Here is a 26,162-nt window from a genome sequence, read left to right as displayed (position 1 = left end):
TAAAAGATTTTATCAAAAGTGGGTGTCAATTATATTTTTAAGCTTACAGTAATTAACATTATTTGTTATAGTCTGCACTACATCAGTGGTTCATCTCGCAAATGTATCGGTCTCTGCAGTCATCTCAACCAATACAGCAACGGGCTTTTGTGGTAACGTTAGCATAAATAGATAAATAGACTAACTCAGTTTTACAGAACAGTGGCTTTACTTTGATAACGGTCAACTTATATGCAACTTATATGTAATTGTCTATCTAACGTTACTTTGCAAAGTTTGCAGTTTTACTGCTACCTACAACACTACATATAGGCTACTGTGTTATCAGAAACAGAGTCTAGTATCAGCGAGTCTTACCTCTAGGCGAATACGCTTAGTACCAGATGGCCCAGGCTGTTTGTCCTCTGGGAAAATGAATATCCACGGTATCGCGGTGTCCTTCAGAATGGTTCTCTTCTTCGCAAGGATATTTGGTTCGTAGTCCTCGTGCTTGAAATGGAGACTACATATTCTGCATTTTTTTGTTTTCTATAACGGTGTCATCTACAAACTTCGGGTGTTTGATGGCCCGCAGCCACTGTTTACATCACTCCAAATCTTTAACTTAATCGGAGAATGATGGAAACTTACTTGTCCTTTCCTGGTTTTGGGTGTACATCCAGGTACAAAGCAATTTAGCACCATTTCGCTGTAAATGTATGAACTAACTCACGATTTATGGAATTAATATGTAACAAAGCAAGCCTAGTTGTTTGAATTTTCCTGGTAATGCCGCCTGTAACCAGTAGGCGTGGTTTGGGCGTGGCCTCGCAAGGGCAGCAAAACAAGTGCATTCTGGGAGTTGTTGTCTTTCATCCACATTAGTCAAAAATACATTTTCTGCCTTTTCTCAGTCTAGAAAGCTCCAAATTCAAAAATAATTTCACATTTCTGCTACATAAATGACCAATTCTAAATACACAATCTTTCCAGGGGTGAAGTACCCCTTTAAATTTACTTGAAACAATTACTCTTTGACTTGTTTTTGGTTAAGGCAATTTAGGATAAATACAGTATCACATCTAGATTTCTAACACAGAACATCACAAAAGTTATATAAATCACAAAATTAAACAAGAAGAATTAATTGTAAAAATCAATGTATATGAAAACAATTTATTTTTTATTTATTTACTTTTTATTTATTTTCCAAAACATTGCAAATTAGTTGGGCTGATGCTATTAAATTAAGCTGTGCCCAACCATATAGTAAATAAGTTGAATCAACCTTAATAAATTAAGTTGACCCAACGTAAGTACATTAAATTGGAATAACAGAATTGCATAATGCTGAAATAAAGCAACTTAAAAAAACATGGAAAGGATTTCCACATGATTATGTTCGTTCAAAGAGTTATATTTTTGAGTGCTGGGTATGATCAAACTAGTCATTCTAAGCTTCCGTGCTAACACATTTTCCTGCCATCAGACCAATTCAGGCTTGAAGTGCCACCTTCATGTTTTGTTGTGATTATTTTGATTAATTTATCAGCTAAAATGTAATTAATTAGATTTAAAATTTTAATCAACTAACAGTCAAACGATTCTTACGTCTTAAATCAATACTATGACAGTCCAAAGGCATATAGGAACAGTACTTGATTCAATAGCCTTTCATCAGAGTTGTGTACTCAGAGCTTCATCTCGGCCTGTTTGACATGTTTTAGGGTTGATCCTTTGAAATCTCTAATGACTTAAGATCTTTCTGGATGCAACAGCAAACATATGGGAAGCATCTGAATGTGTAAACATTTGTCTTTTCTGTTTTCACTGTTCACACGTCAGAGTACTGCTCGTATTGAAAGATGGCTTTGATCTCGCTATATTAAAGTAAGTTAATAGCTTTATTAAATTATTAAAAGGTTCCTTAAACAACAGACGTACACTTTAATATAATGGGTATGTGTTGGTATTACATATCTGAAAAATGTAATTTGATATGTATTTATGTTTAATCATGGATGGGTGTGCTAATATATGTTTAGGTCTAGTTTCAGTTCTGTCTTTTAAAATGTAAACGTTAAAGTAAAAGGATGAATGCCAGGCATGTTCAAAGATGTCTTGTATAGGCTTAGAATTGTATACAGTCTAAATTCACTTCAGTTTCACTTTCACAGTTTTGAGCGTGTTGCGTAGAGGTTTGATGGTAATTTGTTAATGTTAGTTAATGCAGAGGTGTTGAATATGTTTTTATTTAATGTCTGAATTTCTTATTGTGTTTGATTAGGGTTAGAACTGAATTTTGCAGGAAGGAAGATCTCCAGGAACAGGATTCGGCATCTATAGTTATTGCATTAGGTATCATGTACTAAAAATTAGAGTTGTTTGCAGCATTTATTCATCAAGGTTAATGTTAATTTATAAATATATTAATGTTCATTGCTAATTTATTTTCTTAAAAATTGGTTTAAAATGAGAAGTAGCATTAGTTAATGCATTAAACTAACAAGAATCAACACATTTGTTACAGTATTTATTAATCTTTTTTAATGTTCGACAGCTGTAATTATTTGTTAGTTCATGTTAGCTCAGGTCTGTTAAATAATATTAACAGATACAACTTTTGAATTGAATAATTTACTAGTAAATGTTGAAATTAACATAAGCTGAAAATGTGGTAGCAAGTGGAACCTTACTGTAAAGTATTACCAATTAAATTAAATGATATTTAAATTTTAAAAATGTAGAAATCAAGGTCACACTTTAGACATGGGTCCAATTCTCCAACTATTAACTACAACTTTTGCCTCAATAAACTCCTAATTACTGCTTATTAATTAGTTAGTAAGGTAGTTGTTAAGTTTAGGTATTAGGTAGGATATGGTAATGCAAAATAAGGCATTAATAAGTAACTAGATAAAAAATAAAATAAACACTGACAAAAACTATACAAGTTTTAGGGCTGGATGATATGACGATATATATAACATTGATGTAAGTGATCACTCGGATTTAAACCTACCTATACTGTAGTTATATAAAGCGTTCAAAGGCAAATTTGTTTTATGTATTTCCACGGCGTCGAATTCAGGCACATATAAATGTCAGGAAACACGATTCCTGGCTGCATGTCAATATCCATGGATTAGGTTTCTTTGACACGTTATAAGGAACATTTTCGAGCCAAACATTTAATGTAATCATTTGTTTTACTCGCGTTTTCGCAGTTTCCCCTATTAAATCCAGTCATGCAGCAGGTTCTTTTGCCACTCAGTCCAGCTGAGGGAGCGTTTTCCGGCAGGAAAGTCAATGCATACCCTCTATATCCTAGTAAAATGCATGCTAAAGTGTTACCAAAATTAATATTAACAAAGAATGAATGAACATTGATAAATGCTGTGAAAGAAATGATTGTTTCATGTTTGCTGATGCTAACTAATGTTAAAGGGGCATCTAATGAGAAATCTAATTTTCCTTTATCTTTTGACATATAAGAGGTCACTGTACTGTAAAAATATCCTGTAAATGTTATATAACTCAAAACCTCCTTGTTAGTCCAAAAACAGCTTCTATTGAATCCAAGGGCATAAAACAAGAGAGGGTCAAAATTAGCCTATTACTTCTAAATGATGTTTTCTGATATAAAAATCTTGTAACATTATAAGTAGACCTCTGAGAACATTATAACAAATTTTTAACTTTTCTTTAACATTTAGAACCTTATTATGAAGTAATGCCAGTTCATTTTCCTAATTCCTTTTTTTGGGGGGGTAAAAAAAATCCAGTATACTTTTTTTGTTGCTATTTATTTTGCTTTATTATAGTCATCATTCATTTCATAAGAAGGAACAGTAAAGAATTACATTTTGCATAAGAAACAAAAATAATGCTAAAGAAGAAATAAAATGTCCAAAATGCCCAGAAAATGCCCTGAGAGATAATAGTTAAAGAAAAAAAAAGCTCAGTGGTGCAATCTTTCACCAAATTATTTGTTTGCAATTTTCAGGAATCACAATTGTAGCAGTAAAGCAGAAACAGGATTTTTTTTATCCATTGCTATTCTGGTTTTCACACATAATTGGAGTGCATTTGCAGCTGTCTATGTAGATGTAGTCATGAAGGATCTCTCTGCCATCTGGACACTTCAGCGCCACCGTATTAGTGTGGGTTTTCATTTCACGACAGCAAGAACAGCTGTGCTTCATGATGTTCTTTTCCATTGAATACCTATGCAGATTTACAAGAAAAAGATTTTTATTAAAAAAGCTGATCTATTTGCTATATTTCACAGGAAATCGTATGTCAGTGTGATCAATTAGGCGTGCATGTGCTCTCACATTGATTCGGTGTCACAGTTGCCACTGCAGGACGTCACTTCTATGGGTTGGACGGGCTTGCATCCATCTACAGTAACATCTGTGGTGTTCTTCTTCACAAGAACACAGTTCTTGAGTATACCTGAGATATTAAGAGTTAATAGGAGATCATTTGAATATTACATATTTTTCACAGTTAAAATTACTGGACCTTTTACATGAAAAGCAGAACAAATGTCTGTGTGAATCATTCATGAATCTATCTTGTGTAAAATGCTGCATTATACTGAATGTGACCATTTACAATGAACCCTAGTTCTGCTTGTGATTCATAGATAAGGACAATCAGGATATTTTGAACAAGGAAACAATTTCTTACATGTATTGCAACATCCATCTGCATCAAGTGTCAGTGTTCCCTGTTCAGACAAATACAGAAAGGTTTAAACATCAGTGTGACGTTCTTAGTTCTTAGACAGAAATCTCTGATTTCATTTAAAATATCTTCATTTGAAGTTTCAAAGCTGAACTTAAGTCTTACAGGTTTGGAACAACATAAGGGTGAATAATTGATGACACTTTTTTTAGTTTTTGGGTGAACTTAGCCTTTAAGGGCCATATCTACTAACAGCTTGCGTCAGCGCAAACCCTCTTTTAGCGTAAAAAAACTACTCTCTGTATTTACTAAAGACACGCAGTGTAAAATTAGTGCTGAAAAGGCATGGACTGAGTTGTTTTGCGGCTAACCTTATTGCTTATGCATCTGTGGGAGTTTCCCTTTCAGACGCAAAATTTATGGGAGGAAAGTATTGAAATGAATCACGCAACGTGATTTACTAATGTTTGCGCTAGTCAATTTACTGGGACTTGTGGCATTATTTAACGCCCAAAAAAAGCCTGTCTTAACCCATTTTGCGACATGGCTGCAATTGTTGCTGCTAAGAGGAGACACCGCAGAGAACAGAAATATTTTCTCATGCTAATTTGCCCCATTTAGTAAATCTGGCTCTTAGTATAAGAAGGTAGCAATAGCCACAAACAAAAAAAGCATCAACTTTTGCTTAAGATATTGAACCCACGGTCACACAGTCTTCTGGATCAATGTCAGGGCAGCTTGTCAAGGTCTTCTCTATCATAAACGTGCCATTGACTTGATAACAGGTCACACTTTCACATTGGTAGTTGATGCTCTCTCGATCCTATGAAAAAAAAAAGATTGGCTACATGAGGATCAAAGAGTAGAGCAGATAATTTATCTGGTGAACTGAAATTGTAAAGGACAGTTTGACTTTGTACCTTCAGAGTATGTGTGGTGTTGTCTGACGCAGTATAAATACAGGCATTTTGCTTGCATGTTCCACAGCACTCTCCTTTATGTTTCACATTCTCATAGCCCTTGGAGTACAAAAACACATTAATAGTTTATTATATTCTTATAATTTACAAGTTTCCAAACAATGACTAGATAAAATGATGGTTCACACACAAAAACTGTCATTATTACCTTAGAGCAAGTTGGACATATTTTATGAACACAACTGACACTGTGCAGTTTAGTGTTTGGGTCTTTATCCATTTGACAGTCACATTCGATACAAGGCTCAGGGGTGATTTTAGCTCCAGGCTAGAAGGACGAACAGAGAGATTACAAAGTCAAAAAAGTGTGAAAAAGTATCACTATTTCCTTTTTACAGTATTTCCTTTTACTCCATTTTAAATACCAGGATTTACCCAAATTTACTTTATTAATGTGAACAAATGAACCCAGTGGCTCACCTGGTACTCAGTGTTATTGTACACACAGACATCTTTGGGCACTGAAAATCAGAAAAATCAATTTTTATAAGTCATTTCAATAATATTTAAGGCTAATCTAGTAGGGTCATTTCAGTTGTGCAGTGCATTTTCCTGTCTTCATCATATGGTTAGATAAAATATTAATCTCACAATAATATTATTTAGCATTATCACAGTGAACATAATTACATAATAACATAATTACATTACACTACTACTTTGAGCTGATATTGCCCTTATTACCATGTCCTTTTAACATGCAGAACTGGCAGTTTATCTCATATCCCAAGTTTTTCTTTAGATTGTATTATTGTGGAAATTTAAAACATGGACTCAAAAGTTACTCACAAAAACAAAATCTGAGTAATTATGTTTAAGATTTAAGACCACAGAAATGTATCTGAGACTTACCACAGGGTGAACAGCAACTGTCTTCAGATTTATTTGCTGATAACTCAAATCCTACATCACATTTCTTCTGAAGACACACCTCGAGATCACACACTAAATGGGTTGAGAAATTGGGAATCCTTTTAATTGATTTTTGAGTGCATTTATGTACAGTTAGTTCACTAATTGTAAATTGTGTGATAAAACAATGCAGACAATGAGTTTTATTAGCAGAATCATTTTTTAGTAAGTGTTGCAAATTCATTATCTAGCTTGTAATGATGCACCATCGAACATGTTTAATCTTGGCTCACCGCAGATTGGGCAGCAGTTTTCAATTATTCTTTTTTGTTCCGGTCCACAGGGCTTTTCGAGCGGACACCCGACAGGCATAGTTTTAATACCAAAAGTCTCATTGGAGCATGTGTATTCAGAACAGCCCATGATCCATGTATCCCCAGGCTAAAGTAGATGATGGTTAGGAATCATGGTGATTATGAATTGCAAATGCTTTGTACAACATTGTCTTGAAATATTTTTCAAAATATCTTGTTTTGTCTATACATACCAATCTAGGTAATCCATCAGGACCGATGCAGTCTACATGGAGGAAATAAAAACCAAATCAATGAAAACAGGACATGAAGGTGCATTAATTTAGCAAACAGAGAAAGTAAATGAAGCAACATGTCTTACCGCAGTAAGCCGTACAGTTGTCTGTCATTGAACTAACTTGATATGTGTTATCAGGACAGAAACATCCTTCCATGAATGTTTGCTGACAGTTGCTGTTTTGACAGTCTTTCTCCACAAATAAATCATTGTACCTAGTTGTGAGTTAATAGAAGCACATCAGACATGAAGTATTATAATTCCAGCTCTTATTAAGGACTGTTGTTTTGTGGATTTGGAGTATTGTAGAGTGAGATTACCTTGTACTGCAGGTTTTTTCTACTTTAGGTCCACATGCCTTGTAGACTTTGTGACTGGGACACTTGTAATCTGTTATAGAAACCAATGACAATCATATTTCAGGTCCTCTCATGTACATTATATATTAAAATGTGTACGCAAGATAACCAGCTTTAAAGTACAGTCTAAATGGTTAGGTTCATTCTACTTACCACATGTTTTATTGAGTTCAGCTGCTGTTCTCCAGTCCACACAGACACCCTCCTTGCCACATAGCTGAGCATACGCTTCCAAACTGGTACAACCAATAGAGTTCTTTCTCATGTGGCACACATCATATTTGCATGCCTCATAATAACTTTCATAAGGAACGACCCCATGGCATTTCGCAAAGATACTGTGAGGAAACAAATGCAAAATTCTTAAAGGGACAGTTCACCCCAAAATGCCATCTTTTACTCATCATGATGTTGTTCCAAACTTGTATGACTTTTGTTCTTCTTCTAATTTTCCCACAGAATAAAGAAAATTTAATATGTTTGGAACAACTTAAGAGTGAGTAAATAACAGTTTTAATTTTTTGGGTGGCGTATACATTTAAAAGGGAAACACTTTGTACTAATTGGTGTTACCAAGTGATTAAAATTTTTGGCTTTTCCTTACTCGCCCTTGATGAGCTCACAAATCCTGGGGATGCAGGGTGTCGAAGGTGTAGTTGAATATGGAGGTGGAGTTGGAGGTGTAGGAGTTTTGCATTGTGTGACATTCCAAAGCTGTGCCATGTTTTCACACGATTTATCGATTTGTCCATCAGGACGTGTGCAGTCATTTGCACGGTTGTTGTCGCAAACCCCTGAAAAATGTAACCTTAATTATACTGGATATAAATCTGGATATACAGAGATGAAGTAATGGAACAATTCAAAATAAATGTATTTATAGTTAATTAATTAAAGTTCGGTTACAGTTATTGAAAATCGAATTTATTTCTCGCATTAGTAAACATGAAATGAAACTGACACATATTCTACTTTGTACACATTTCACAGACAGAAAACAAATTTAAGGCTTTATTTGTTGCAACAAGAGATCTCTGATCTGTACTTACCGCACTGTCCTTCTGTATTGCCTTGGAACATGGAGAATGGGAGATTGATCTCAAAGCCTTGATGATTGACCAAAATATCAACTTTGATTTCAGTGATGTTCACAACTACTGCCATGCCGGAGGTGGTGATGAAGAATTGGTCATTAATGTAAGTTAGTTGTTTCTCTTCATCATTAACATAGACCTGTGTGAAACAAAGTCTTTCTGAGTTATGACTAAAATTGTTTTCTAGAGTACAGTGTTATTTTGCAATGTGTTATGATTTGATGTGAAATTTTGAGTACTTTTGCATCCAATTGATTTGAAAGTAAGACATACCTGGACCTCTTTAGTGTTGCTTGTCAGCTTGATTTTATAGGATTTGTAGTACACAATCACATACTCTGGGCAGGCGAGATTATTTTTAATATCACAATAATAGTTTTTAACATGGACACTGATATTGTATCTTGGGATGATTTCTTGGAACAAAACATAAGTGCAGTTTCCTTGGAAAGCATAGTATGTTCCATCAAACATTTTGTAATGTGGGTCACCCCAGCCACTGCATTTACCTGTCAAACCAAGTTACACCAAATGTAAACATAAGGCAATGGCTAGGACAATTGTTTATTTTTTAGAATAATGAAAATTACTTAATATAAATATTTCATATTAATGAAATGTCCATGAGCAAGACTTAAACTTACATGCACACTCATACTTGGAGCAGCAGCCATTGTTATAAGACACCATCTTAGCTTTCATTCCATTAGTACATTTAGGTATGGTAAAATTGCCACACTGTAGAGGAACTGAGGTGACTTTGCCATTTTTGCATGTATTGTTTTTGCAGTTTTCAATCCAGGACTCCATATGCTGGATGACACAATCATATTAATAAACAGAGATTAATAAGAAAAATTATTATAGTTAATTTCAGGTATTCTTTCTTTTTCTTACCAATTAATACTCCATTTTTGGACAATACCAGGAACGCCCCGGGTTACTTCACTGTAACCCTGGTCCCTGAAAAGGCGGGAACGTGAAGCTGCGCTTTATTCAGCGCTGCGGGAACGTCTTTTAGTCATGACCAGCTGTGAATATATGTGTAAAACTACGTCAGTGAAATTGACCTATATTTATAGCCTTGCGTGACGTCATTGGAATGCGTCGTAGCGAGGCTATAATTAGATGATCCACCTGTGCATCAGCAGATATTTTGTCTGAAGAGCAGACCAGGGACATCTCAGTGTGGCAAAGAAGTGCAGCTTCTCGTTCCCGCCTTTTCAGGGAACAGGGTTACAGTGAAGTAACCCGGGGCGTCCCCTTTCAAAGGCTACACTCTAAGCTGCACTTTATTCAGCGCTATGGGAACGAGAATACCCACGCCGCCGCACCGTGTGTCCGGACCCCCTGGCTGTGAAGTGTGTCACAAACACAGAGAGTCTCAGACACTAGCTTGCGATGTCGACTCAAGGACATGAGAGTCCGGAGTAACATGAACATCCAAACTATAAAACCTTATGAATGTGTGCGGAGAGGACCAACCTGCCGCATCACAAACATTTTGTAAGGGGGCACCCCCTGCCAAAGCTCTAGAAGAGGCAACTCTCCTGGTGAAATGAGCCCTGATGCCTGTTGGCGAAGTATGACCACACGCCTCATAAGCAAGGGCAATAGCATCTCTCACCCAAAGTGACATGGTCTGTTTAGTGGCGGCTGCACCCCTGTTATGGCCACCATGACAAACAAACAGTTGCTCTGACTTAACGCCATTGTCTGGTGCGGTGGACATAAGTCTGAAGAGCACAGATTGGACACAGTCTGTGAAGTCTCTCCTGATCCGGCTTTGGGAACGGTGGAGGGCAGAAGGCTTCAATAGTGAACAGATGCAAGTTCGAGAAAGGAACCTTAGGCAGATAGTCAGGATGAGGATGCAAAATAGCTTTCACCATTCCTGGGGCAAAGTCTAAGCAGGATGGCACAATGGACAGAGCCTGCAAATCCCCAATTCTTTTGAGAGAAGGTATAGCCATAAGAAAAACCATTTTAGAGTTAACAGCTTGTCAGAAACTTACTCTAACGGTTCAAAGGGGGTCTCAACCAGGCCCTCTAGGACTATTGCTAGGTCCCATGAAGGGATCCTGGTTCTAGAAGGAGGCTAAAGCCGCCTAGCTCCTCGAATGAAGCGAGAGAGCAGGACATGCTTGCCCAAAAGGCACTCTGTCAATCAGAGCGTGGCAAGCCGTGAGAGCAGCTACATTAACCCTGAGAGTGGCGGGGCATGTACCTGTCAATAATTTTCCCTGCAAGAAGTCCAGAACTGTAGCAGTTTAGCGGGGAAGGAGGGTTTTTACGTGAAGATATTGAGAAAGGGCGGGTGTTAGATATTATGAGGCTGCTGAATGTGACGAGCTGGTCCCTAGATTTATAAGGGGAAGCACAACTCGCCATAGCCTTCTTAGCAGGTCAGCCTGGTCCAACTGCAACACTGCCATAATGTGCAGCAGTACCAGTCTGATACACTGATCAAAACACCTTCCCACCAGTATGGATGTTATTATGCATAGTTTGGTGGGGAGTGCTGTCTCTTTCAGTGACTATGGGCTCCAGAGAAGAGATAGTTCGCAAGTGTCTCTTCAAACTGGAGCATCCCTGTTTAAATCACATGCCCTTGCACCCACGATAGTCAAATAAGTTGACATTGAAGGCAGAAAGGCACAAGAAAAATAAGGTTTTACCCATGAACGAGTTAACGTCATGGATAACCTATTTATTTTGCTTATATATGCATATTATATATCATATATTATAAGGCCATTTCACTTAATAAATTCCTCAGAATTTAATGCAGCCAATTACCAGACAAGTAAACACGGTCTTAATGAAAGGCTGTGCTTAAAACTTTCATAGATCAGTCTGATATGCCTTTAACTCAGCCATTGTGTACAGCGCAGTACCAGCCCGACTCGCTGTGAAACGCCTCTGATGATGCGCCCCCAGGGGAGAGATGGCATGCAAGCGTCTCTCCGATCTGAGGCAGCATCATAAAAACGCGTGCCTTTGCACCCGCGATAGTCGATCGAGTCGACGTCACGGGTGCAAAACACATTTATATTAGAAATGTTTGGGGTCTGCTTGTGTCACTGTTTGAATGACTGCCCAGAGCAGTTCACTTTCGCTTTATCACAGGAGGAAAGCTCAGAGACAAACTCATATTCCCTTCCAATGGAAAACACTAATTGTCCTCTGCCCAAGCCGAAGAAGCGCCGGAGCACGCTTCGGTCTCGGTAAAGGACATTGCGATCCGGAGAGAAAATGAGAGCAATAAAGTATAAACCGGTCTCTCGCTCCTCAGCCAGATTGCCACGCAAGCCCCACGAACACATTGTGGGTGCTGCCCCTTTTTAAATAAGCAAAGCGAACACGAAGCACTTTAACTGTGAACATTCACAATGCTCACACTCGCCCTGTTACAACGCAAGGGCAGCGTGCTCTTCCCCAAACAAACAAAACAATACTGGTGTGTGTCCGATTCGGAGATGGACCGCAAACACGGAGACACACACCGTTTGCTTTGTTCAGCGAAGACTTTCTCTCAAATATATAATATATATCATATATGTGTGTCCACTTTTCACTTGTCAGACAGAGTTGAAAAAGGAACAAAGGGAGAGAAAGTTCTGCGCACTGCCTGTCAAATCTAACTCTTAACAAAGTAATGAAGGAAGGAAAGAGTTTGAGCAGAGCTGCTTCACACACACACTTCACAGTATGGTCTCTGAAGACAAAAGACCTGCTGATGCACAGGTGGATCATCTAATTATAGCCTCGCTACGACACATTCCAATGACGTCACACAAAGCTATAAATATAGGTCAATTTCATTGACGTTGTTTTACACATGTATTCACAGCTGGTCACGACTAAAACACGTTCCCATAGCGCTGAATAAAGCGCAGCTTAGAGTGTAGCCTTTTAAAGGGAACACTTTTGACATGAAGGGGTCAGAATATAAAAAAAGATGGACCTGAAAGAGTAATGTTTTTTTTATTTTGCCATCGTGTTTCGCCGCACAAGCCTTCATCAGGGCTAAAAGATTATTTTGTGCAGAATCTTTAATCTTTATAACCTCCAATAAATGCTGCCTGTATGTTCTTAGAAGCTTCTGTCACCTCTCTACTGCAATCTTGTACCTCTCTTGACCTCTCTTGGACCATTCCTCACTTGAAAAAGCTTCCAGATCACTGATAGCCTTTGGTTTCCATGTTACAACTGCTTTCTACAAATTCCACCAAATATTTTAAATGAGATTTAAATCTGAAGACTGTACAGGCCACTCAGGAACATTCTACGACTGATCCATGAACCAAGCTTAAGTAGATACTCTGTCCTGTAGGAAAGTCCATTGATCATCAAGCTTCAGTCTCTGCACCGAAAGCATCACCATCTTTGCCAAAATGGCTTGTTACTCATGTGTATTATAATAGTTTACTGATGCCTTTAATGAACTGTTTTCATAAAATGTTGCTCTCAGCAGCAAAATGTCTTGCAGGTTAAGGGGGTTGAATAATTTTGATTGCAACTATATATATAAAAATTGTTTTTTAATGTAAGCAAATAACAACAAACACACGTATAGTGTGTTGCAAGTTTGATTTTTTCCTCTGTATTTAAAGGAACCTATACACACCTGTAGTCTTTTAGCCCTGATGAAGGCCTGTGCGCCGAAACGCATTGGCAAAATAAAACATTACTCTTTCAACTCCATCTTTTGTTTATTCTGACACCTTGATGTCACAGGTGTTGCTGGTATTGTCCAAAAATAGCTTTATTTTTATTTCATGCACCTTGCTGATCGTGCAAAGTTGCACCAAAATAACTATACAATACTTCTCAATTAATACTCCAGTCATCTAACAGTTATATGGAATGAAATTAATTTAGTGTTGTATTACAACAGATATTATCATATTACATAACCGTTACGGGCTATTGTGTTATTGTTCATTTAAAAAAAAAAAAAAATGAATGCAGAAATTTTGTAGAAATTGTACATGTGTTACTGCCTAAGTGCACTTCAGCTGTACTCTTATTAAATTACCTTTTTGCTGATATTTGTACAGTCATTATTTGGAGTTGTAGGTTTAGTGGTTACGCATGGCTGAGACGTTACCACAATACCACAAGAGGAGTTGCAGTAGGCAGAGAAGCACCAACCCGCTTTATCCGTTTGATTATATATTCTTGAACCTATAATAAATGAACGTGCAAGGGAGGTAAACAATAATATATTTTTAACATAAGTGGAACCTGAATTTAATGTAAGGTAAAGGTAATATACACATGCACAAGAATTAGAATAAGTGTAAATTCAGAAAGCTGAAAAATTTGAATGATTGGTGTTAAAGTAGCACTTACCTTTTGAGAATGTTTTATTTAAATATGTGCAGTTACATTGCTGTGATGCGGTGACAGGACTGGTGGTAGGTGGCCCTACAGATACAATGATATCACTTGTAGATGATTTTGTTGAAGTGGGTTTAGTTTTGCCAGTAGTTGTACTAGTTTTAGGTGTTATTGTAGACGTAGGTGTCATTGATACAGTAGTTGGTGTAGTAAAAGTGGATGTCTCTGTTGATGTAGATGGTGACCAGACGATGGGTGTTGTTGTACCAGTAGTTGTACTAGTTGTAGATGGTGTTTCTGTTGATGTAGGAGTCGATGTTCCAGTAGTGGATGTGGTTGTGGATGTCTCTGTTGATGGAGATGGTGACCAGATGATGGGGGTTGTTGTACCTGTAGTTGTACTAGTTGTAGATGGTGTTTCTGTTGATGTAGGTGGTGTTTCTGTTGATGTAGGAGTCGATGTTCCAGTAGTGGATGTGGTTGTGGATGTCTCTGTTGATGGAGATGGTGACCAGATGATGGGTGTTGTTGTACCTGTAGTTGTACTAGTTGTAGATGGTGTTTCTGTTGATGTAGGTGGTGTTTCTGTTGATGTAGGAGTCGATGTTTCAGTAGTGGATGTTGCTGTGGATGTCTCTGTTGATGGAGATGGTGACCAGATGATGGGTGTTGTTGTACCAGTAGTTGTACTAGTTGTAGATGGTGTTTCTGTTGATGTAAGTGGTGTTTCTGTTGATGTAAGTGGTGTTTCTGTAGATGTAGGTGGTGTTTCTGTTGAAGTAGGTGTCGATGTTCCAGTAGTGGATATTGTTGTGGATGTCTCTGTTGATGGAGATGGTGACCAGATGATGGGTGTTGTTGTACCAGTACTTGTACTAGTTGTAGATGGTGTTTCTGTTGATGTAGGTGGTGTTTCTGTTGAAGTAGGTGTCGATGTTCCAGTAGTGGATGTTGTTGTGGATGTCTCTGTTGATGGAGTTGGTGACCAGGTGATGGGTGTTGTTGTACCAGTAGTTGTACTAGTTGTAGACGGTGTTTCTGTTGATGTAAGTGGTGTTTCTGTTGAAGTAGGTGTCGATGTTCCAGTAGTGGATGTTATTGTGGATGTCTCTGTTGATGGAGATGGTGACCAGATGATGGGTGTTGTTGTACCAATAGTTGTACTAGTTGTAGATGGTGTTTCTGTTGATGTAGGTGGTGTTTCTGTTGAAGTAGGTGTCGATGTTCCAGTAGTGGATATTGTTGTGGATGTCTCTGTTGATGGAGATGGTGACCAGATGATGGGTGTTGTTGTACCAGTAGTTGTACTAGTTGTAGATGGTGTTTCTGTTGATGTAGGTGGTGTTTCTGTTGAAGTAGGTGTCGATGTTCCAGTAGTGGATGTGATTGTGGATGTCTCTGTTGATGGAGATGGTGACCAGATGATGGGTGTTGTTGTACCAGTAGTTGTACTAGTTGTAGATGGTGTTTCTGTTGATGTAGGTGGTGTTTCTGTTGAAGTAGGTGTTGATGTTCCAGTAGTGGATATTGTTGTGGGTGTCTCTGTTGATGGAGATGGTGACCAGATGATGGGTGTTGTTGTACCAGTAGTTGTACTAGTTGTAGATGGTGTTTCTGTTGATGTAGGAAGTGTTTCTGTTGAAGTAGGTGTCGATGTTCCAGTAGTGGATGTGGTTGTGGATGTCTCTGTTGATGGAGATGGTGACCAGATGATGGGTGTTGTTGTACCAGTAGTTGTACTAGTTGTAGATGGTGTTTCTGTTGATGTAGGTGGTGTTTCTGTTGAAGTAGGTGTCGATGTTCCAGTAGTGGATGTGGTTGTGGATGTCTCTGTTGATGGAGATGGTGACCAGATGATGGGTGTTGTTGTACCAGTAGTTGTACTAGTTGTAGATGGTGTTTCTGTTGATGTAGGTGGTGTTTCTGTTGAAGTAGGTGTCGATGTTCCTGTAGTGGATGTTGTTGTGGATGTCTCTGTTGATGGAGATGGTGACCAGATGATGGGTGTTGTTGTACCAGTAGTTGTACTAGTTGTAGATGGTGTTTCTGTTGATGAAGGTGGTGTTTCTGTTGAAGTAGGTGTTGATGTTCCAGTAGTGGATGTGGTTGTGGATGTCTCTGTTGATGGAGATGGTGACCAGATGATGGGTGTTGTTGTACCAGTAGTTGTACTAGTTGTAGATGGTGTTTCTGTTGAAGTAGGTGTTGATGTTACAGTACTTGTTGAGGTAGTGGATGTCGGTGTACTAGTTTTACAATCACCTGTAGGCCTACAACATTTGACACGTATTTCATAATTATAACAAAATGGTGGCATGACATCTGCATTTTCTTCATTTGAACATGACAGTCCAAATGATGTATTACAATAAACGGTTTGTCCCAAATTTTCCAGGGACTTTTGTGGATAATTTACTGCCCTACATTCAATCTCTCCGGGGTTCTGACAGGTAATCTTTCCAGAATTCCACAGTCTGCTGATGGATTCGGTTTCGAATCCTTCAGGCTCTGTACTGGGTGTGTTGCCATCAATCCAATCTGACCATGTGCAAATATAAGTACAGACGGGAGTTGTTGTACCAGTAGTTGTACTAGTTGTAGATGGTGTTTCTGTTGATGTAGGTGGTGTTTCTGTTGAAGTAGGTGTCGATGTTCCAGTAGTGGATGTGGTTGTGGATGTCTCTGTTGATGGAGATGGTGACCAGATGATGGGTGTTGTTGTACCAGTAGTTGTACTAGTTGTAGATGGTGTTTCTGTTGATGTAAGTGGTGTTTCTGTTGAAGTAGGTGTCGATGTTCCAGTAGTGGATGTTGTTGTGGATGTCTCTGTTGATGGAGATGGTGACCAGATGATGGGTGTTGTTGTACCAGTACTTGTACTAGTTGTAGATGGTGTTTCTGTTGATGTAGGTGGTGTTTCTGTTGATGTAGGAGTCGATGTTCCAGTAGTGGATGTGGTTGTGGATGTCTCTGTTGATGGAGATGGTGACCAGATGATGGGTGTTGTTGTACCAGTAGTTGTACTAGTTGTAGATGGTGTTTCTGTTGATGTAGGTGGTGTTTCTGTTGAAGTAGGTGTCGATGTTCCTGTAGTGGATGTTGTTGTGGATGTCTCTGTTGATGGAGATGGTGACCAGATGATGGGTGTTGTTGTACCAGTAGTTGTACTAGTTGTAGATGGTGTTTCTGTTGATGAAGGTGGTGTTTCTGTTGAAGTAGGTGTTGATGTTCCAGTAGTGGATGTGGTTGTGGATGTCTCTGTTGATGGAGATGGTGACCAGATGATGGGTGTTGTTGTACCAGTAGTTGTACTAGTTGTAGATGGTGTTTCTGTTGAAGTAGGTGTTGATGTTACAGTACTTGTTGAGGTAGTGGATGTCGGTGTACTAGTTTTACAATCACCTGTAGGCCTACAACATTTGACACGTATTTCATAATTATAACAAAATGGTGGCATGACATCTGCATTTTCTTCATTTGAACATGACAGTCCAAATGATGTATTGCAATAAACGGTTTGTCCCAAATTTTCCAGGGACTTTTGTGGATAATTTACTGCCCTACATTCAATCTCTCCGGGGTTCTGACAGGTAATCTTTCCAGAATTCCACAGTCTGCTGATGGATTCGGTTTCGAATCCTTCCGGCTCTGTACTGGGTGTGTTGCCATCAATCCAATCTGACCATGTGCAAATATAAGTACAGACGGGAGTTGTTGTACCAGTAGTTGTACTAGTTGTAGATGGTGTTTCTGTTGATGTAGGTGGTGTTTCTGTTGAAGTAGGTGTCGATGTTCCAGTAGTGGATGTGGTTGTGGATGTCTCTGTTGATGGAGATGGTGACCAGATGATGGGTGTTGTTGTACCAGTAGTTGTACTAGTTGTAGATGGTGTTTCTGTTGATGTAAGTGGTGTTTCTGTTGAAGTAGGTGTCGATGTTCCAGTAGTGGATGTTGTTGTGGATGTCTCTGTTGATGGAGATGGTGACCAGATGATGGGTGTTGTTGTACCAGTACTTGTACTAGTTGTAGATGGTGTTTCTGTTGATGTAGGTGGTGTTTCTGTTGATGTAGGAGTCGATGTTCCAGTAGTGGATGTGGTTGTGGATGTCTCTGTTGATGGAGATGGTGACCAGATGATGGGTGTTGTTGTACCAGTAGTTGTACTAGTTGTAGATGGTGTTTCTGTTGATGTAGGTGGTGTTTCTGTTGAAGTAGGTGTCGATGTTCCAGTAGTGGATGTGATTGTGGATGCCTCTGTTGATGGAGATGGTGACCAGATGATGGGTGTTGTTGTACCAGTAGATGTACTAGTTGTAGATGGTGTTTCTGTTGATGTCGGTGGTGTTTCTGTTGATGTAGGTGTCGATGTTCCAGTAGTGGATGTTGTTGTGGATGTCTCTGTTGATGGAGATGGTGACCAGATGATGGGTGTTGTTGTACCAGTAGTTGTACTAGTTGTAGATGGTGTTTCTGTTGATGAAGGTGGTGTTTCTGTTGAAGTAGGTGTTGATGTTCCAGTAGTGGATGTGGTTGTGGATGTCTCTGTTGATGGAGATGGTGACCAGATGATGGGTGTTGTTGTACCAGTAGTTGTACTAGTTGTAGATGGTGTTTCTGTTGATGAAGGTGGTGTTTCTGTTGAAGTAGGTGTTGATGTTCCAGTAGTGGATGTGGTTGTGGATGTCTCTGTTGATGGAGATGGTGACCAGATGATGGGTGTTGTTGTACCAGTAGTTGTACTAGTTGTAGATGGTGTTTCTGTTGATGTAGGTGGTGTTTCTGTTGAAGTAGGTGTCGATGTTCCAGTAGTGGATGTGGTTGTGGATGTCTCTGTTGATGGAGATGGTGACCAGATGATGGGTGTTGTTGTACCAGTAGTTGTACTAGTTGTAGATGGTGTTTCTGTTGAAGTAGGTGTCGATGTTTCAGTAGTTGGTGTAGTAGTGGATGTGACTGTGGATGTCTCTGTTGTAGATGTTGTTGTTGTTACTATAGTTGTAGGTGTTGATGTTACAGTACTTGTTGAGGTAGTGGATGTCGGTGTACTAGTTTCACAATCACCTGTAGGCCTACAACATTTGACACGTATTTCATAATTATAACAAAATGGTGGCATGACATCTGCATTTTCTTCATTTGAACATGACAGTCCAAATGATGTATTGCAATAAACGGTTTGTCCCAAATTTTCCAGGGACTTTTGTGGATAATTTACTGCCCTACATTCAATCTCTCCGGGGTTCTGACAGGTAATCTTTCCAGAATTCCACAGTCTGCTGATGGATTCGGTTTCGAATCCTTCCGGCTCTGTACTGGGTGTGTTGCCATCAATCCAATCTGACCATGTGCAAATATAAGTACAGACGGGAGTTGTTGTTGGACCAGTAGTTGTACTAGTTGTAGATGGTGTTTCTGTTGAAGTAGGTGTCGATGTTTCAGTAGTTGGTGTAGTAGTGGATGTGACTGTGGATGTTTCTGTTGTAGATGTTGTTGTTGTTGTTAGTATAGTTGTAGGTGTTGATGTTACAGTACTTGTTGAGGTAGTGGATGTCGGTGTACTAGTTTCACAATCACCTGTAGGCCTACAACATTTGACACGTATTTCATAATTATAACAAAATGGTGGCATGACATCTGCATTTTCTTCATTTGAACATGACAGTCCAAATGATGTATTGCAATAAACGGTTTGTCCCAAATTTTCCAGGGACTTTTGTGGATAATTTACTGCCCTACATTCAATCTCTCCGGGGTTCTGACAGGTAATCTTTCCGGAATTCCACAGTCTGCTGATGGATTCGGTTTCGAATCCTTCCGGCTCTGTACTGGGTGTGTTGCCATCAATCCAATCTGACCATGTGCAAATATAAGTACAGACGGGAGTTGTTGTTGGAACAGTAGTTGTACTAGTTGTAGATGGTGTTTCTGTTGATGTAGGTGGTGTTTCTGTTGAAGTAGGTGTCGATGTTCCAGTAGTGGATGTGGTTGTGGATGTCTCTGTTGATGGAGATGGTGACCAGATGATGGGTGTTGTTGTACCAGTAGTTGTACTAGTTGTAGATGGTGTTCCTGTTGATGTCGGTGGTGTTTCTGTTGAAGTAGGTGTCGATGTTCCAGTAGTGGATGTGGTTGTGGATGTCTCTGTTGATGGAGATGGTGACCAGATGATGGGTGTTGTTGTACCAGTAGTTGTACTAGTTGTAGATGGTGTTTCTGTTGATGTAGGTGGTGTTTCTGTTGAAGTAGGTGTCGATGTTCCAGTAGTGGATGTTGTTGTGGATGTCTCTGTTGATGGAGATGGTGACCAGATGATGGGTGTTGTTGTACCAGTAGTTGTACTAGTTGTAGATGGTGTTTCTGTTGATGAAGGTGGTGTTTCTGTTGAAGTAGGTGTTGATGTTCCAGTAGTGGATGTGGTTGTGGATGTCTCTGTTGATGGAGATGGTGACCAGATGATGGGTGTTGTTGTACCAGTAGTTGTACTAGTTGTAGATGGTGTTTCTGTTGATGAAGGTGGTGTTTCTGTTGAAGTAGGTGTTGATGTTCCAGTAGTGGATGTGGTTGTGGATGTCTCTGTTGATGGAGATGGTGACCAGATGATGGGTGTTGTTGTACCAGTAGTTGTACTAGTTGTAGATGGTGTTTCTGTTGATGAAGGTGGTGTTTCTGTTGAAGTAGGTGTTGATGTTCCAGTAGTGGATGTGGTTGTGGATGTCTCTGTTGATGGAGATGGTGACCAGATGATGGGTGTTGTTGTACCAGTAGTTGTACTAGTTGTAGATGGTGTTTCTGTTGATGTAGGTGGTGTTTCTGTTGAAGTAGGTGTCGATGTTCCAGTAGTGGATGTGGTTGTGGATGTCTCTGTTGATGGAGATGGTGACCAGATGATGGGTGTTGTTGTACCAGTAGTTGTACTAGTTGTAGATGGTGTTTCTGTTGATGTAGGTGGTGTTTCTGTTGAAGTAGGTGTCGATGTTCCAGTAGTGGATGTGGTTGTGGATGTCTCTGTTGATGGAGATGGTGACCAGATGAGGGGTGTTGTTGTACCAGTAGTTGTACTAGTTGTAGATGGTGTTTCTGTTGAAGTAGGTGTCGATGTTTCAGTAGTTGGTCTAGTAGTGGATGTGACTGTGGATGTTTCTGTTGTAGATGTTGTTGTTGTTGTTACTATAGTTGTAGGTGTTGATGTTACAGTACTTGTTGAGGTAGTGGATGTCGGTGTACTAGTTTCACAATCACCTGTAGGCCTACAACATTTGACACGTATTTCATAATTATAACAAATTGGTGGCATGACACCTGCATTTTCTTCATTTGAACATGACAGTCCAAATGATGTATTGCAATAAACGGTTTGTCCCAAATTTTCCAAGGACTTTTGTGGATAATTTACTGCCCTACATTCAATCTCTCCGGGGTTCTGACAGGTAATCTTTCCGGAATTCCACAGTCTGCTGATGGATTCGGTTTCGAATCCTTCCGGCTCTGTACTGGGTGTGTTGCCATCAATCCAATCTGACCATGTGCAAATATAAGTACAGACGGGAGTTGTTGTTGGACCAGTAGTTGTACTAGTTGTAGATGGTGTTTCTGTTGATGTAGGTGTCGATGTTCCAGTAGTGGATGTGGTTGTGGATGTCTCTGTTGATGGAGATGGTGACCAGATGAGGGGTGTTGTTGTACCAGTAGTTGTACTAGTTGTAGATGGTGTTTCTGTTGAAGTAGGTGTCGATGTTTCAGTAGTTGGTCTAGTAGTGGATGTGACTGTGGATGTTTCTGTTGTAGATGTTGTTGTTGTTGTTACTATAGTTGTAGGTGTTGATGTTACAGTACTTGTTGAGGTAGTGGATGTCGGTGTACTAGTTTCACAATCACCTGTAGGCCTACAACATTTGACACGTATTTCATAATTATAACAAATTGGTGGCATGACACCTGCATTTTCTTCATTTGAACATGACAGTCCAAATGATGTATTGCAATAAACGGTTTGTCCCAAATTTTCCAAGGACTTTTGTGGATAATTTACTGCCCTACATTCAATCTCTCCGGGGTTCTGACAGGTAATCTTTCCGGAATTCCACAGTCTGCTGATGGATTCGGTTTCGAATCCTTCCGGCTCTGTACTGGGTGTGTTGCCATCAATCCAATCTGACCATGTGCAAATATAAGTACAGACGGGAGTTGTTGTTGGACCAGTAGTTGTACTAGTTGTAGATGGTGTTTCTGTTGATGTAGGTGGTGTTTCTGTTGAAGTAGGTGTTGATGTTCCAGTAGTGGATGTGGTTGTGGATGTCTCTGTCGATGGAGATGGTGACCAGATGATGGGTGTTGTTGTACCAGTAGTTGTACTAGTTGTAGATGGTGTTCCTGTTGATGTCGGTGGTGTTTCTGTTGAAGTAGGTGTCGATGTTCCAGTAGTGGATGTGGTTGTGGATGTCTCTGTTGATGGAGATGGTGACCAGATGATGGGTGTTGTTGTACCAGAAGTTGTACTAGTTGTAGATGGTGTTTCTGTTGAAGTAGGTGTCGATGTTCCAGTAGTTGGTGTAGTAGTGGATGTTACTGTGGATCTCTCTGTTGTAGATGTTGTTGTTGTAGTTTCAGGGGTAGTTGTGAAAGTGAAAGGAGTTGTTGTTTCTGTGTCATTGCATTTAGTAATAATTCGTTTTATTTCCCCATTTGAATCACACAGAGCAGTGAAACATACACCATTCCCATCTGCGGTGTTGTAAACCACTGATCCACGTCGAAATACCTTCCCATCGTATAAACAGTCTTCACATCTGTCCTCTGGTATACACTCCATGGTCTCCTCCCTGAAATATGGCCTCTCTAAAGGACACTGAAGAAAACAACCTAAAAGAATAAATAAAATAGACAGACAGAAAGGGACATGGGTATTATAAAATGTTTAGTGTTTTTTTGGTACCTATAATACATAGTAGTGTTAAAATACTGTCAACCTCATCTTATTCAGCATTAATTGTTAAATATATATTTTTATTTTTGTTTTGTTTTTTTCTCTGGGACACTATATACCGCAGATATTAAAAAATATGTTAAAATGCTCAATTCTTACCCTCAAGCTGAGGAATTTGATCAGAACAAGTTCCTGAACGGTTTTTGCAGGTTTTCATGCAGGTTGATCCACAGGTTTGATAGTGCCACTCACATTCTCCCGGAGCATTGTAGTAGTCACAGAATACAGCTGCAAGAACAATCACTTGAGTCAGGACAATGTCTATATTTGAGAGTTGTTTTAGCTATGGGTTCATTTTAAATGAGGGTCATATTAAATTGGTCTTGTAGATTCTATGTAGATTTTATTGCTGTTTTCTTGTTCCAGACAAAAACTTTCAATCTTTAAATAAATAAATATTACATTTTAAAAACTATTATCAAATTACTATATATACTTTTATATATTACCGTATATAAAAGTATATATAGATTTACTGTGTGAAATGAATGATATGATTTTATTATTTTTTACAGAAAAAACAACTCAGTTGTATAGTCATTTATATCATGACCAACAATTTTGCTCCTTTTAAATGTTATTGCACTTGGTTACCAATTATCTGTCACTGATATGGAATACATGTATTGTGTGAAGAAAAAAAAAAATCAGGGTAAATATCACTCACATTTCTTTTGTGTCTAATTTCCAGAAAAGCTATATATTTGTTGAATTATGCAAAAGTTGTTTATAATTATAATTAATGATATTATTATAATAGTGTTTATTTAAATACAATGCTAGCTATTAATTTAGCTTTAGCAAGACCATGGAGTAATTTTCTGGAAGAGCCAAAAAACACTCATTTATAGTGGATGACATGACATTTTTTTGTAATCACTCAGTGGAGTATTATAAATGCATTCCTTCCAAAGTACATTGGTTGCAGTTTAGCGTATGTTTAGAGGCAAAATAAATGTTAGAAATATTTGAACTTACGACAAAAGTCTGGCCTCCTCCATGCCACACAAACATTTTTTTTACGGCATTCAGTAGCATAAGCTGCCACTGCGGTACAGACACAATCACAGTCACCCCCGCTGTCACATGCACAGGTGTCCCTTACACAGGCATCATAGTATGGGCCAGAGTCCACCTAGAGACAGGAATATCAGCACACAGAACCTCAAGGTTTACCATGATATTAAGTTGTTAAGTACTAAGCAACACACATTAATTACATTGCAGTGATTTAGCATTTCTAAGCATCACAGAGTATAAAGTCATGAGTAAAAAAACAAAATTTAAAGAACTTGAACAAGGCTTGAATTTGTTTGCAACTTTTTAAATGTTACTTACAGGTGAATGGCAGTCTTTAAAGACAGAGCTCAGAATGATTCCGCACTGTTTTTCGGCCCAGGGACGGCGCTTTGGATTTGCGTCACAAGGATGCTTCACGTTTATCACATCTGGGCAGTCGGACTTCATCTTCCAGCTATTCCCAAATTCCTCTGGATCTGTCACCACTTCTCCATTGTGCTTCATGAAGTCATTGTTCGCATTGCCATCAAAGTTTCCACACAGTCCACACACCTTGCCCTGTCATAGAGGTCATGTGGATGTTTAGGTGAGTAGTTGAACAAATCGTACAAAGTTCTTGTGTATGAGTGTACCTTTAAAGAATGCATACCTTTAATTTGTGATGGAGTTGGATCATCACACTCGTTTTATGGTCCCAGATCAAGTTCAAAAGACCTTTGACCTCTATGATAACATATAGAACCGCAGAATGGATTTGATATTTGTAATCTGTGCCATTGCCTTCAACAACTTTGATTCCGTCCTCCTTGGATAAAATCAACTCATATCTCTGTGGGATTTGAATAGTTAGTGACACAATATATGTTTAATTTTAGGATGCTTTAGTAATAAACTTGTGTTGACTATGATCTATGAAAAAACCTCACCCCAAAGAAAAGATTGATGGACTTGGAGCAGATAGTGCTGGAGGTGGAGCAGGGGATGTTCTCTGTGACCAGCCGGAAGGAGGGATTGTTGTTTGTATCGCAATAATCCTAGAAAACACATAATAAAAGATGTTCCAGTTTATAATGCGCCATATAATTAACCCCTTATTTATATAAAATGTGATGTTTTTCCATTAGGGCTGGGTTGAAAAAAATCCATTTCTCATTCTTTTAATCAGTTCTCATTTTGATGAACAATATCTATTGTTAAATCGCAAAAATCTAATGAAGAGCTACGCGATTTTCAGTTGATGTAGTTGAACAAAACTTCACTAAACATTGTTTATAGGATGCTTATAGAATGATACTTTTATTACAAAATGTATACAATAAATTCCGTTCTATGAAACAGAAAGTATGTTGAAAGATACTGTATAATTTATCCAAATGTATCATGTTTCATGTAATCGCTCAATCAGTGTTTTAACCACAGAAAGACGTCAATAAAACAGTATGTACCTCAGGAAAGCCATTCACTGACCATAGCTGACCTTTAAAAATGATTAATACTTTCTTATGATAAAACTGCCTTATGTGCAATTTAAAGGGTTCACCCAAAAAAGAAATTTCTGTCATTAATTACTACAAATTAAGATATTTTTGATGAAATCCGAAATGAAAGCAACAAAATTACTACATTTAAGGTCCAGAGAAGTCAACGTGACTACAGTGGTTGAACCTAAATGTTATGAAGCAACGAGAATACTATTTGTGTGCAAAAACAAAACAAAAATAACAACTTTATTCAACAATTTCTTTTCTACCCTGTCAGTCTCCTACACAGTTTACGCAGTTCAGTGCTTCCAGGTTCTACATCAAAACGCAACTCAGTATTGGCCGTATCCTGTGTCAGCATCACACTCATGCATCGTGCTGTTCACGTGAATAGCATCAGCTAATACTGATGCCGTCTGGACGTAAACACAGAAGCGCTGCACTGCATAGGAGACTGACGGTAGAAAATAAATTGTTGAATAAAGTCATTATTTTTGTTTTGTTTTTGTGCACAAAAAGTATTCTTGTCGCTTCATAACATTAAGATTGAACCACTGTAGTCACGTGGATGATGTCTTTACTACTTCTCTGGTCCTTGAATGTGGTAATTTCGTTGCTTTCTATGGGAGATAAAAAAAAAAAAAAACTCTTGGATTTCATCAAAAATATCTTAATTTATGTTCTGTAGATGAACAAAGGTCTTACGGGTTTGTAATGACATGAGGGTGAGTAATTAATGACAAAAATTTCATTTTTGGGTGAACTAGCCCTTTAAATGTTTGTAT

The 26,162-nt window shown here is 38.6% G+C and overlaps 1 protein-coding gene across 1 annotated transcript in view; it reads right to left on the bottom strand.

Moving 5' to 3' along the window:
• Positions 1-3,784: 3,784 nt before the first annotated feature.
• Positions 3,785-26,162, bottom strand: part of muc5.1 (mucin 5.1, oligomeric mucus/gel-forming) — a 34,279-nt gene continuing 11,901 nt past the window's right edge. The window contains exons 23-49 of the mRNA XM_067380654.1: positions 24,823-24,930; positions 24,546-24,725; positions 24,215-24,454; positions 23,855-24,011; positions 22,976-23,104; positions 22,390-22,752; positions 21,091-22,335; positions 20,953-21,033; positions 13,906-20,898; positions 13,589-13,737; positions 9,192-9,360; positions 8,821-9,056; positions 8,503-8,686; positions 8,058-8,247; positions 7,607-7,791; positions 7,415-7,484; positions 7,179-7,309; positions 7,051-7,082; positions 6,797-6,944; positions 6,504-6,596; positions 6,072-6,112; positions 5,800-5,919; positions 5,592-5,690; positions 5,375-5,494; positions 4,675-4,714; positions 4,317-4,437; positions 3,785-4,206 (exon numbers count right to left, since the gene is read on the bottom strand). Of these exons, the coding sequence (XP_067236755.1) occupies positions 4,026-4,206; positions 4,317-4,437; positions 4,675-4,714; positions 5,375-5,494; positions 5,592-5,690; positions 5,800-5,919; positions 6,072-6,112; positions 6,504-6,596; positions 6,797-6,944; positions 7,051-7,082; positions 7,179-7,309; positions 7,415-7,484; positions 7,607-7,791; positions 8,058-8,247; positions 8,503-8,686; positions 8,821-9,056; positions 9,192-9,360; positions 13,589-13,737; positions 13,906-20,898; positions 20,953-21,033; positions 21,091-22,335; positions 22,390-22,752; positions 22,976-23,104; positions 23,855-24,011; positions 24,215-24,454; positions 24,546-24,725; positions 24,823-24,930 (11,805 nt within the window). The 3' untranslated portion in view covers positions 3,785-4,025. The remainder of the gene's footprint in view (positions 4,207-4,316; positions 4,438-4,674; positions 4,715-5,374; positions 5,495-5,591; positions 5,691-5,799; positions 5,920-6,071; positions 6,113-6,503; positions 6,597-6,796; positions 6,945-7,050; positions 7,083-7,178; positions 7,310-7,414; positions 7,485-7,606; positions 7,792-8,057; positions 8,248-8,502; positions 8,687-8,820; positions 9,057-9,191; positions 9,361-13,588; positions 13,738-13,905; positions 20,899-20,952; positions 21,034-21,090; positions 22,336-22,389; positions 22,753-22,975; positions 23,105-23,854; positions 24,012-24,214; positions 24,455-24,545; positions 24,726-24,822; positions 24,931-26,162) is intronic.

Source organism: Chanodichthys erythropterus, chromosome 24 (assembly GCF_024489055.1).
Source record: "Chanodichthys erythropterus isolate Z2021 chromosome 24, ASM2448905v1, whole genome shotgun sequence".
In the NCBI taxonomy this organism is placed as follows: domain Eukaryota; kingdom Metazoa; phylum Chordata; class Actinopteri; order Cypriniformes; family Xenocyprididae; genus Chanodichthys; species Chanodichthys erythropterus.
Note: the sequence above shows the minus strand (reverse complement) of the source record. Positions and strands in the feature narration are given on the sequence as shown.